The 14,305-nt window shown below is 41.6% G+C and overlaps 1 protein-coding gene across 2 annotated transcripts in view; it reads left to right on the forward strand.

Annotated features, from left to right (window-relative positions):
* The window catches only part of olfm2a (olfactomedin 2a), a 637,002-nt gene that overhangs the window by 373,569 nt on the left and 249,128 nt on the right, over positions 1-14,305 (forward strand). Inside the window, exon 1 of one of the 2 annotated variants that reach the window (XM_072248051.1) lies at positions 10,458-10,751. The exons of the other annotated variant lie outside the window; for it this stretch is intronic. Within the exon in view, the coding sequence (XP_072104152.1) occupies positions 10,614-10,751 (138 nt within the window). The 5' untranslated portion in view covers positions 10,458-10,613. Of the gene's footprint in view, positions 1-10,457; positions 10,752-14,305 lie in introns of those variants that run through there. 2 annotated transcript variants of the gene reach the window in all.

A 14,305-nucleotide genomic window follows, 5' to 3' on the forward strand; every position in this document is an offset into this window, starting at 1 on the left:
GTTTTCTCAGCGTCTCTGTTTTAAATTAATATAGAACACTACTGCGCAGTACAAACCCTTTGACCCACCCACAATGTTGTCCTGACCTTTTAACAGACTCAAAGATTAATCTAATCCTACCCTCCTACATAGCTGCCATTTTTTATTTCATCCATATGCCTCTCTAAGAGTCTCTTAAATGTCCTTAATGTACCTGCCTCAACCACCACCCCTGGCAGGGTGTTTCATGCACAGAGCATTCTCTGTGTTAAAAAAAAATTTACACCAACACCCCCTCCCCATATATTCCTCCAATCACCTTAAAATTATACCAGCCAGTATAAGCCACTTTGGCCCCCCAGGAAAAGTTCTCTGGCTACCCACCTGATCGACATCTCTCAAATGTCCATTCAAATACATAAACACAAGAAATTCTGCAGATGCTGGAAATCCAAAGCAACACACACAAAATGCTGGAAGGACTTAGCAGGTCAGGTCAGCGTCTATGGAAATGATCAAACAGTTGACGTTTCAGGCTGAGACCTTGGTTCAGGTCTAAACAGGAAGGGGGATGATGCCAGATTAAAAAGGTGGGGAGACGGCAAGGAGGTTAGAAGTGGATCCAAGTGGAGGGGAAAGGTAAAGGGTTGGAGAGGAATGAATCTGATGGGAGAGGAGAGTGGACCAATAGGAGAAAGGGAAGGGGGAGGGGACCCGGGGGAGCTGATAAGTATCTGAGAAGAGGTAAGAGGTCAGAATGGGGAATAGGAGACGACGAGACAGGGAGGAAAGCAGTTTTTTTTACCGGAAGAAGATACGGATATTCATGATATCAGGGTGGAGGCTACCCAGACGGAATATAAGATACTGTTCCACCATTTTGAGGGCAGCCTCAGTTTAGCACAAGAGGAGGCCATAGACTGACATGGAATGGAAATTGGAAATAAAATACTGACCACTAGGAAGTTCCACTTTTGGTGGATAGAGCAGAGATACCCAAAGAAGTGGTCCCCCAATTTATGACAGGTCTCACGATTGTCGAGGAGGCCACATCGGGTGCACTTAACACAATGGACAACCCCAGCAGATTCGCAGATGAAGTGTTGCCTCACCTGGAAGGACAGTTTGGGGCCCTAAATGGAAAGACACGTATCTACATAAACACACATACATACACACACACACGTATCTACATATACACACACGTACACACACATGCACACATGTGCAAGCACGAACATATAATCACACATGCATGTACTGAATGCACACATGCACACTTAGAAATTCTCTGAGAATTTTGATTAATGAAGGCTAGACACTTTGAAATGTTCAAGCAGTTAATTTTGTTGATTAATCTTCCAGCGCATGGATTTATCTTCAATAGATGATTAATTAGATGATAATCTTACACGTTAGTGCACAAAATAAAATCCACTATAGGCCCAATGTGAATAAATGAATTATTGTCGGTGACTCATGAAATTTAACATTTAATTTAAATCTCAGATTTCTCATGACCAGGACCTGACATTGTTGAGACTGTGCAAAGGCGAGCCAAGCTTCCACCCATACTGAAGCCTTTTGTCATATCATTCAATTTCAGAGTGTATTTTTATCAGTATTTTGCAACTAAAAATCATTTTCCTCCATTGTTATTTTCACCCCCCAAGGTAAAAATAAAAATGGCCCTATCTACCGCAACGAGCCTGTGAAACCTATTGGATACTGAAAGGCTTGGACAGAGTGGATGTGGAGATGATGTTTCCATTAGTCGGAGAGTCTAGGATCCGAGGGCACAGCCTCAGTACAAAAGGACATCCTTTTGGAAATGACGTGAGGAGTAATTTTTTTCATACAGAGGGTGGATTATCTGTGGAATTTGTTGCCACAGAAGGTGGTGGAGGCCAAGTCGCTATTTAAGGCAGAGATTGATAGGTTGTTGATGAGTAAAGTGGTCAAGAGTTATGGGGAGAAGGCAGGTGAATGGTGTAGAGAAACGAAATCAGCCATGATTGCATTATGTGGGATTATGGATAGGAGAGGATTCCTCTTTAAGGAAGATCAACTTAATTCACCAAATACATTCACATTTATGTATTACATATTGATGCTGGTGTATTAGCATGAAATGCAACAAAAACAGTAATATTCAGCAATTATAAAGGACAAAGAATTATCTAAAATGCAATACACCAACTGGCCTAATTGTGCTCCTATATTTTGTGGTCTATCTGGAACTAGATGTCATTCTATAAATGCAATATGGCATTTCCATTTGCAAGTCATCCTTTCCTCCCCAACTCAACTTCCATATCAGCAATGCATGGGAAGGTGTTGTTGCATGGGAAGGCATTGTTCCATGCAGAACTCCTTTGAGTATCGCAGTGGAATTGACCCTCATTGCCCAGAAAGCAACCACTTCTGCTCCCTCCCTGGGTCATCTGGTCTTCTCGGCACAATACTGGCTAGATGCCTCAACTCACCAGCATTGTGAAGCCCCACTCAGTCTTCCCTGAAAGTCAGAACGTTAAGAATTTCAAGCTTCCATGCCCATAAGGGGAAGGGTTTGGTAATTAGGAACTGTTGGCTGGTGAGGTCAAGTCTATTTTATTGTGACCTGCACAAGTACAATGAGGAAATCAGTTCAAGATGGAGCTGAACTACACGAGAACAACCTCCACAGTGCTGTAGAAAACAAGTAGCAGCCAGAGACTGAACAACCAAAAGACCCGACCATTAACCACAACCGCCACCTACTCTTACCCACATAGCACCAGAATACATGGGTCCCGGATCAACATCTCTCTGACCACCTGATGACCCACCAATAGACAGACCCTTAGGAGATCATCAGACTCAACTCGAGCAATCACACTACTACCACTAAGATTATGGAGAGGATGTTTTCTGTGGTGGGTGGGGGGGGGGTCTAAAATCAGAGGACACAGCTTCAGAATAGAGGGACATCCATTTAGAACGTAGATGAGGATGAATTTCTTTAGCCAGAGAGTGATCAGTTTGTAGAATTCATTACCACAGGCAACTGTGGAGACCAAGTCATTGTGTATGCGTAAGGCAGAGGTTGATCAATTCTTGATTATTCAGGGTGGAAGGGATATGGGGAGAAGGCAGGAGACTGGGGCTGAGAGGGAAATGAATCAGTCAAAGGTGGAACAGATTTGATGGGTCAAATGACTTAATTCTGCTCATACATCTTATGGTCTTATGATCTTATTAATATTGCACAGAAACAAGTCCTTCAACACAACTCTTCCCTACCTACCAAGGTGTCCATCTAAGGTTGCCCTCTTTTGGCCCATATCCATTTACAGCTGTTCAGTTCATGCTGTGCAAGGTTTGATTTTTAACCCGGTTTACATGGCATTCTTTTACATCTGTGGCATTCTCCTTTAAGGGAATCCACCCTAGCATCCTGGATGACAACACCTTTTGGAGAGCATCATACTCAACTTGAGTGATCACCCTGCTACTGGAATGAGGTACAATGAAGAACGTGCTTGCAGCTATAGCACGGCTGCATCACAGGCACATGGGGTCAGAAAACACACTGAACACAAGTTAGGTACAAGTTGTGCAAGACAGTGATGAAAATGGAGAGAATGTCACATGTACAGTGAAATATTGAAACATGCGTTGTAATGTCTCATTTTCATCAATGACTAAAACAGTCTGAGAACATGACCCAAGTGTGGTCACGCTTCCAGTGCCAATTTAGTGTGTCCATAGGAGGAAAAGGCCAAATGTAAACATGGGTCACTTAGAATCTGAAGAAAGATTAAAAATAATGGGAAATAGTTGTATCACATTATATTTGCTAAGACATAAATCAAATATTTTGCATAATCTTCACTACAGAAAGAAACCTAAATGTAGCAGAAGTAGTAATAAGCTGAAGAATTAATGTCAATCTAAAGTAATTAATGTCAGTAATTCTGGAGAAATAGCATGAAGTAAAGCTAACAAATCACATGGTTGTAACAAGTGGTTGCTGGAATAGACTGAATAGACTGGGAGGTAGATATGCAACACTATGGCTATGACATAAGGCAAGGAACAATAGGCTTATAGCTTCAAATCAGTTATCAGGGAAACGTTAGAATTTGTTATTGAGCACGTTTAGAAAAACAGCATTAAATAACTCAGCAGAGTCATGTGGCTTGATAAAAGAAGCTGGTGTTTGAGAAATTTAGTGGAGATTCTGAGGAAGTATGTAGCAGGATAGATGAGGGAGAACCAGTTGATGTTGTATATCAGCATTAGTAAATGGTTTGTAATGAGGCACGATGAAGAAGAAGCTCAAGAAGTGATGGTTTTGTATCAGCATGCATGGAGAAATGACTATGAATAAGATAAATAGGAGGAGTAGTTTCTTAGTCCCTTGCCATTCAGTAAGATCATGACTGAACTTCACACCATTTTTGTGTACTAGTCCAAGTTGTCTCCCCTTATATCCAAAGTTATACTGACTTTGGATGAAGGTGGAAATCAGAACCAAAATGAATGGATAATTTTTAGAATGGGACACCGTTCCTATTGGAGCGCAACCAACAACAGCACTCTGTGAATGAAAGGACAATTGTGATGTGTCATCATCTTCTGCCAAGTCCACTGTTGAGGTTTTGGATGGCTTTGTCTGGACCTTCTCCCTTGACTTTAGTGCATTGGATGCCCCTACTCGTAGCTAAGCACCAGGCAGCATAGCTGCCATGATCTCGGGAAGCTACAAGCCTCTCCGTCACGACAAGGTGATGATCCTCAGAAAAGGTGGAGTCCCTGGCTGGTTAAGAGACAAGTGGAGAGACTACGTCAAGACAAGGCTGCTGGACCGGTCGCTATCAGCTCCATGATACTGAAGGACGGTGCGAGCCAGCTGTCTGATATTTTGCAGCAACTTTACAATCTGAGTCTGAGTCAGGAAAAGATACCAGTGCTATGGAAAACTTCCTGCTTGGTTCCTGTACCCAGTAAGGTGACTCCATCTCAACTTAATGTCTACAGACCAACTGCCCTCACATCTCATGTGATGAAGGTGCTGGACAGGCTGGTCCTGGCTTACCTTGGACTGCAGGTGAGATCTTCATTGGACCCTCTACAGTTTGATTACCAGCCTCATGTGGGAGTGGATGATGCCAACATCTACCTGTTACAGAGAGCTCACTCCCACCTGGATGATGCTGGTGGCATTGTGAGAATCACAGATTTTTTGGATTTCTCTAGTGCCTTCAGTACAATCCAGCCACTTCTGAGCAAGAAGCTACAAAGGATGGTTGTAGACAAATCTACTATCTCCTGAATTACTGACTACCTGACAGATAGACCCCAGTTTGTACAGCTGAGTAGTTCTCTGTCTGAGATGGTGGTGAGTGACACTGGAGCCCCACAAGGGACTGTCCTGTCCCCATTTCTGTTCAGACTGTACACCCAGACTTTCAGTACAAATCTGAGTCTTGTCACTTGCAGAAGTTCTCTGAAGACCCTGTGGTGGTTGGGTGCAGTCGGAGTACAGAGGACTGGTCGACAAGTTTGTGGAGTGGTGCGGGAGGAGTCACCTGCTCCTGAATGTGGCCAAAACCAGGGAGATGGTGATTGATTTTAGGGGGAAGAGGACTGTGACGAGTCCTGTATACATTCTGGGAGAAGTTGTTGTGGTAGTGGAGGAGTACAAATACTTGGCTGTTCACCTCGACAACAGATTTGACTGGAAAACCAATACCAAGGCTGTTTACAAGAAGGGGATGAGCAGACTCTAGTTTCTAAGGAAGCTGAGATCCTTCAATGTGTGCAGCAGGATGTTGGAGATCTTTTACCAGTCTGTTGTAGTGAGTGCAGTCTTCTTTATGGCTTTATGTTGGGCGAGCAGCATCAGTGCTGGTGATGCAAAAAGACTAATTAAACTCATCAAGGTGGGAAGCTCTTTGGGCAGCAGCGGTGGGGAGGGCAGGGGAAAGAGGAGCGTTTAATTTAAAAAATTTAAAAAAAAACGAAAAGAAACTCATCAAACAGGCTGGATCCGTCCTTGGCTACAAGCCAGACTCGTTTGAGTTAGTGGTGCAGAGGAGGTCACTAAACAAACTGTTATCCGTTATGGACAAGCTGGCACATCCTCTCCATGACCTACTGAATAAGCAATGGAGCACCCTTTCGAACAAACTCAATCAGCTCAGCTGTCACAGGATTGTTACAGAAAATATTTCCTACCAAATGCAATAAACATATACAACAGTTCAACTCTGTGTGACAGGAGATCACACATCATAGTACAATAGTCTCTGTTTGATTATTTTGTACATTATTATTGCACAGTATTGCACATTGGTAATTACTGTGTATATTATTATTCTGTATTTTATTATTAGCTACTATTATTATTATTATATTTATTATTGTTATTGCTAAGTGTGTTTTTAAATGTTGCTGCTGTAATGAAATAATTTCCCACAGGATCAAAAAGGTACTTAAAAGTATTACTATCAAAAGAAAAGAAACGCATTGGAAAAGATTGTGAGTGGAGATTAATATGTGGAACACTGGCTCTATCCGCACCTTTGTGACAGTCTTTAAGGAGTTTCTCCCTGTAACCACGTTGGTTTCCTTTGGGAGCTCTGGCTTCTTCCCACATTCCAAGCATTTTGGCAAGTTAATACCCCTTATTACGTGCTCAAGTAGTAGATTTGGGACAGAGTTAAGAGCAATGTTGGGGAGAATAAAAATGTATTAGGGCGGATGGGTTGAGTTGTTCTCCAATCTTGGCAATCCATTTGCAAATGTTTTATCACCATGGAAGGGAACATCATCAGTGTGTTGTTCACTTGTGGTGTGTCCTCTGAATGCTTAGCTTTTATATGCTGTACTTAACAATCAGTTGATTGCTTATCATTACGGAAACTCTACTGTGGCTTAGAAAGGGGGTCTCATTGCTGATCGGTTGCGTGGTGTTGTCTAGAATTTTGCCTGCATGCGTATTAGTGTAGGCCCATTGCAAATGGGTGTTGGATGGCTGACGTGGCTGTTTTCTTGCTGCATGACTGTATGGTTCTATCATTCTATGTGAGGTTATTCACTAGAAAAAAATAGAAAATAATGTTTTCTCATATGATAGGAGATATTAGTGTTACAGAGAAACTCTGATATTTGACCAGGAGTTGCAGAAAAATGGGCATGCTTTCAAGGAAATCATTAAAAATCAAGCGGTATTTTGGTTTTCTTGAAAGGGCTTTGGTTGTCCTTGCTATTAAATAGAACTTTGGTGACTTCATACTTTGAATACTGTGTGCAGTTTTGGTCCCTGTACTGAAGGAAAGAAACCTACCCTGAAACTGTATAGTGCAGACTCACTGCAGTGATTCCAAGTTCTGATGATGGTTCTATAATATTGCAATTATTTCTAATTCCCTAGAATTCTAATAAAAATGGTGTTGATCTCTCCAAAACCTGTACTTTCTGGGTTGGACTGAAGGGTTAGGTACTGAGAGACTCTTTCCCACGACAAGAGAACGCTGAACAATATCAATGGCATGGTAAAGTAAGAGTTATCGAAACATTATTACACCGCCCACCTCTTGGCTTCAGTTATTCTGCTCTCTGTAAGGAGTTTGTTCATCCTCCCCATGACCCCTTAGCTTTCTTCTGGGTGCTCTGGATTTCTTCCACATTCAAATGACCTGCGGGTCAGTAGATTAACTGGTCACATGGGTGTAAGTGGGCAGCACAGGCTCATTGGGCCAGGAGAGCCTGTTACCAATGTGCATTTCAAAAATAAAAAAAAATTGTTGGCATGTAATCTCAGGATACAGGGGATAACCATTTTGGGAGGAGATTCTTATGGAGAGACAGGTAATTTTGTTGAGTCCACTCAGTTATTAAATAGACAAAAGAGTAACGTGGTTAGAATTTTGCAAACACGAGAGATGCTGGAAATCCAGAGTAACACACGCAAAATGTTGGAGGAGCTCAGCAAGTCAGGCTGCACCTATGGAGGGAAATGAACAATTGACATTTTGAGCAGAGACCTTTCTAATAAAGGGTTATCACATTGGAGATCAGTCAGATACTCAATGGTCTAACAGGCTTGAAGAGCCAAAGGAGCTCCTTCTCCTTCTTCTTATTTTCATAAGACAACACCATTAGAAAACTCTAATAACCAGGAAGAGAAAAGGCTATAGAAAGTGATGGATGCAACCCAGTCTATCGCAGGCAAAGCCCTCCCCACAATATTACTGCCATCATGAAAAAAGCACCCACAATCCAACCCATGCTCTCTTCTCACTACTACCGTTGGGCAGGAGGTACAGAAGCTTTAGGTCTCACACCATCAGGTTCAGGAAACGGTTTTTGACCTGAAAGCCATTAAACTCCTGAACCAGCATGGTTAAACTCATTCACCACTACTCCAGACTGATTCTATGATATACAGACTCACTTTCAAAGACTTGCAGTGGAATCTGGACCAGCTGGAAAAATGGACTGAGAAATGACAGATGACAGCTGGAATTGAATGCAGACCAGTGTTAGTTGTTACACTTTGGGAGAGTTGGACTTTCACAGTGAGTGGGAGAGCATAAAGAAGTGTATTAGAACAAGGGGATCTGAGAATACAGACCCATAACTCCTTCAAAGCTTCACCCCAGGGAGACAGGGTCATAAGGAGAGCTCTTGACACATTGGCCTTCATAAATCAAGGTACTGAGTACAGGAGTTGGGATGTCATGTTGAAGTTGGAGTATTTTGTACAGTTCTGGTCCTCTACCTGCAGGGAAAGATATCAATAATAATGAATGAGTGCAGAGGGAACTTGCAAGGTTGTTGCAGGACTTGACCTGAGTCGTGGGGAAAGTTTGTAAAGGTTAGGACTTTATTTCTTGGAGCGTAGGAGAATGAGGGGGACTTAAAGGTATACAAATTATGAGGGGTGTAGCTAGGGTACATGCAAGCGAGTGTTTTTTCACTGGGTGAGTGAGACTAAAACTTGAGGTCATGGGTTAAAGGTGAAAGATGAAATGGTTAAGGAGAATATGATGGGGAGCTTCTCCAGTCAGAGGGTGCTGGGAGAGTGGAGCTACCTGCCCCTGGAAGTGGTGAATACATTTAATTTGGATAGGTACATGGATGTGGGGGGTGGGTATGGAGGGCTATGGTTATGGTACAGGTCAACGGGACGAGGCAGTTTATTAGTTTGGCGCAACTAGGTGGGCCGAAGAGCCTGCTTCTGTGCTGTCGTGTTCTATGACTCTGACTCTTCAGAACTCATCCTCGGTATTTTTATTTGCACAGATTGTCTTCTTCTGTACATTGGCTGTTTATCTGTCAATGCAAGGAATCACCTTCCAGCTTGTCCTCCCTCCCCCCCCCCCCCCCCCCCGGCACCTTCCCCCTTCCTCTCCATTCCTGAAGAAGCACCTCGACCTGAAACATCGACAGTTTATTCATTTCCATCGATGCTGCCTGAGTGACTGAATTCCTCCAGCATTTTGTGTGTGTTACTCAGTCTTTGTTTATGTATGGTTTCAAAGATTCAAAGTACACATATTATGAAAGTATATATGCATAACCCTAAAATTCACCTTCCGCATAGACAGTCACAAAACAAATTTTCATAAAATTCTATTCTTTCTTTTTTCCTGTGCATAACTGCAAGAAAATTAATCCCAAGGTAGTATATGTTAGTGTATAGTACTTTGATAATAAATTTTCTTTGAACTTAAAATTTTGAACCATTTGATTTCCTGCTAATAATTTCAAGTGGGTTAAGGAAGAGTGCCCACTTTAGACAATGTCGAGGGTAAACATAGCTTACGGCAAACATTTAGCTCCATGGGGAAAGGGGATACCATTCAGCTCTTAAAGCCTGTCCCAATTAGATCATGACTGATTGATGCCTTTGTTCCCTCACTCTTGCCCAACAGAAATCAATCTCTGCTTTAGAAGCTGATTGATTTTCTCCTCCACTTCCCACCCACCCTTGCCACCTCAGCAGCTCCTGTGAAGAGGAGAATTCCACTTCCATAACCCTCGTGCCAACTCCTGACATTATAACTCAGTTCTTGATGCCTGTCAGAGGAAATGGTTTCTCTCCTTCTGCACTGTCGAGCTCTTGATTATACTATGTCCTCTAATTAGATCACTTCAACAGTATATTTCAAAACACAAGAGAATACAAAACAGTCTGTCAACACGATTCAACCCTTCCTGCTGGAATCATTCACAAGAATAGAAAAGGGAAGTATTCCTTCTCATCTTTCCCTCACGGAATCACTTCTGGCTGAGTGCCTGTTTAGGGAATCCACCCCCAGCTGATTTTCAGAACATAAAGTGTTAAATGCTTCCCCGCTTTTAGATATGATTTTTTCTCAGTTTCCTTGGCCTCTTGCCTGCACAGACTGACGTCAAGGACTGTGTTGACTCTCTGTGTGTGTATCTGTGTTAGAGAAAGAGAGAGAGAGAGAGGGAGAGGGAGAGATGTGATGTGTTTAGGGCTGGTTTGTGTGGATGGTATAAAAGAAATCTCCAGGACTGCGTTGATCTGACGGACTGTTGAGGCTGCTGTGGAGGCTCAGCAGTGTGCATGAGCAATAGCCTAGCTGTGAGGCTGGGGGAATGAGGCAGGGGTCAGGATGACTGTACCACTGTTGAAAATTGGAGCTGTACTCAGCACTATGGCAATGGTCACCAACTGGATGTCTCAGACCTTGCCCACGCTTGTGGGTCTGAATGGCACTAAAATCAGTTCATCGGGAAGCACGCAGAAAATAGTGAGTGTGCAATTACTGGTACCTCGAAAACCTTGAGTATTTTTTTTAAAGTTTCTTGCATGCTGGACTTTAAAACTCCATCATCGTTTTAAAAACCATCTGTACTTAAGACTAGAGAAGGAGTATTTTTCTTTCTAAAAGAAATTATTTTTTGCTGCATTCCTAATTTCTCAGTAAATCACATTTAACTGATTAAATTCCAAATGGACAGATTTTTCTTGTGCCAGGATAATGAAATCTTTATTGTAGCCACCAGACAAGATGATTATATACTTCTATGTTGCCGGTCCAGTGTTATTTGGAATATCCAGGAAGTGATATCCCTAGGTTCGGAGATGCCTGTGCAAAGAGCAGTCTGCTAAATCTGCGGAGGAGCGATGCAATACTGGCTTCCTGGAGGCTTTGATTTCATTATATTAACATTGCTTAACTTAAACAAAATACTTGTCTTTGGAAATGCAAAATAATCTCATCCCTAATGTCTGCAATAGATTAACCTGTGGCAATGATATTGTCTTTGACACTTGACAGTTCTCTCTCTCTCTCTCTCTCTCTCTCTCTCTCTCTCTCTCTCTCTCTCACTCCCTTTCTCTCTCCCTCTCTTTTTTTCTCTCTCTCTCTCTCTATCTCTCTCTCTCCCTTGCTCGATTTCTCTCTGTCTCAAAAACAATTTGGCTGATTCTGATATTTCCTCTTTCTCAGCCAGCTTCTTCACTTGCTTTCAGGATTTATCTGCTCCCTGTTGCTATTTTCTTCCACCTTTTTCTAACATTTCTCAGGTCTATAATATTTCCTTCATCTGACTGCAATATTCACTTCCCACACTCCCTAATACTTCAGGTTCTCCTCACTGATAGTCTTTTCTCTCTCTTCTCTCTGTCCTCTCTTTCTTTCTCTCTCTCCATTTCTCACTCTTTCTGTCTTGTCTTTCTTCAGGAGTATCTTTCTTCTCATCCTTGCCTAATATCCTCTTGTCTGTTATTTAATGTCTTAGTTCTTTTACGTCAGCTTCTCTAAAATTATTTAGCCAAGTCTTTCTCACCGGCTTCACCCCTCACGTTCAGGATTTATCTCCTCCCTGCTGTTATTTTCTTCCACCTTTTTCTTATCTCTATAATATTTCCTCCCTTGAATATTTCCTTCATCTTATTGGAATATTCACTTCCCTCTCTCTAATATTTCAGCTTCTTCTCACTGTTATTTTTTCTCTCTCTCCCCCCTCTCTTCCCGCTCCCCTTCTCTCAAATGCTTGTCTAATTCTCAACATTTTTCTTGATTATTTACCTTCTCATGTCTCCCATCTTCCATCTTTCTTCCATACCACTGAATTTAAATCATGAAATGACTGTGAAACTGCAGGTCAGGGTACAAGTTAAAAGAAATTCACTCATAATATTTAAATAACACAGCTTGTAAACCAAGACTTATTAGTAAGACTTTTACTTGTAAAATTAAAATAATTTCTCGATAGTTTGACAAAATTCTCAAGTCCTCTTTAGCTAATAGATATTGCAGGAACAGTGATTGATGCTTTGCTATTAAGGTGAGTTTGAAGCCAAGGACTTCAATCCATTTGTGTTTTGATTTAGAAATATACAGTAATCTTAGCCTCACAATTGTATGGATTTGCAGAATACTGATGTGTAGCAAGTTTTCCCCTATGTTTTCAGGTCTATGAAGGTGATTTTCCTCTGATGTTGAATAGAATGGATCTGTTGTGAATTAAAGGTCATTCTACAAAGATGAATGAAAAACCTTTCTCCATTCACTTCCTCGTGTATTGACATCTCTTCACGCCTCGTTAGTCTTCCTTTCTCAATCACTCCTGCATTCCAAAATTCAATATCTTGCAAAAACAAATATTTCTTCTTTAATATTCTCTGTTTTCCAGTATCCTATCTACAGTAATTTCCTACATATTTATTCTGTTTCCACCCTCTCTCTCCCTTTCTCTTGCTTTTGTGTTTTATTTCTCTCTCCCTCTCTCCTGTCAATATTTCCCCGAAAAATGAATGTGCATGGACCACTGTCAGCAAGTGAGTTAGGGTTGTCAAAGATGGAAAAGAAAGAACTTAAATCAGAAAATAAAACTTAAAAAATAATTGATTAAATTCTGTCTGCCTGCATAATCACTCCACTAAAAGCAATTTCCTGTGTGAAATGTTTAGACAATCTGATAAGGCAAAATAATAATGCAAATAAATCTTTCTCCTATTCAGTTAGGCTGAGAGTTAGATTGATTTCTACTCTAATATCAGCCAGTTGTAAAATGTTTAATTGATCCATAGGAAAAGATAATACAACAGAAATCAATCACCTATTGAGTGAAATATAAATTAATGTTTTTTTCTGTTGTCAGTTTTATCATTTATTATTTTACCATGAAACATGTTTGGCTCATTTCCCTGAAATGTCAATCTCTCTCTCTCTCTCTCTCTCTCTCTCTCTCTGTCTCTCTCTCTCTGTCTCTCTCTGTCTCTGTCTCTCTCTGTCTCTCTGTCTCTCTGTCTCTCTCTCTCTCTCTCTCTCTCTCTCTGTCTCTCTCTGTCTCTGTCTCTCTCTGTCTCTCTCTCTGTCTCTCTCTCTCTCTCTATCCAGATAACGTTATGCTGAAACCCAGTTCAGTATTTGCACAGCTTTCATTCATCCATACTACCAATTAATAACAGTAGAGGGCAGACTGAAACATTCCCTATCATTGGCTCATCGATGCCAACCCCAATGGAATCACCTTCCATGGCTCACAATCAGGGATAAATCTGCTCGCTGTTGCTACTCCTTATGGGTCTGCACTTCCTTGAGCTTATCCTCTGTTTTCATTGGAAAAACCACCAATCTGATCAAACAAAACTTGGTGTTGGTTTATTACTGATACAGTGAAAAGGTATCTTGCATGTTGTTCACACAGATCAGATCATTACACCGTACATTGAAGTAGAACAAGGTAAAACAATAACCAATCACAAATCAGAAAATCTGCAGATGCTGGAAATCTGAGCAGCACACACAAAATGCTGGAGGAGCTCAGCAGGCCAGACAGCATCCAAGAAAAGTGTACTGTACTGCCGACGTTTCAGGCCATGTTGAATAAAGTATGAAAGCTGCAGAAAAAGTTCAATGTAGGTAAACAAAATGCAAAATCATAACAAGGTAGACTGTGAGGTAAAGAGTCCATCTTATTGTACAAGAGGTCTGTTCCAGAATCATATAACAGCGGGGTAGAAGCTGTCTTTGAGGCTGGTGCTGCGGGCATTCAGGCTTTTGTACATTCTCCCTGATGTGAGGGGAGAAGAGAGAATATTCAGGGAGGGTGGGATCTGTGATTATGTTGGTTGTTTTACTGAGGCAGAGTTCAGAGAGGGGAATCTGGTTCCTGTGCTGTGCTGAGCTGTGTTAACAACTCTGCACTTGCAGCGCATTGCTATAATAGGCCAAAACATACAATAAACATGCATACTCTGTCCAGGTGAAAGGTGGTGACCAAAAACACTGACCGTCCATTTCCCTGCATTGATGCTTCCTAACCCTCTCAGTTCCTGCAGCAGTTTGCCCTT

Source organism: Mobula birostris, chromosome 32, assembly GCF_030028105.1.
Source record: "Mobula birostris isolate sMobBir1 chromosome 32, sMobBir1.hap1, whole genome shotgun sequence".
NCBI classification, from domain to species: Eukaryota; Metazoa; Chordata; class Chondrichthyes; order Myliobatiformes; family Myliobatidae; genus Mobula; species Mobula birostris.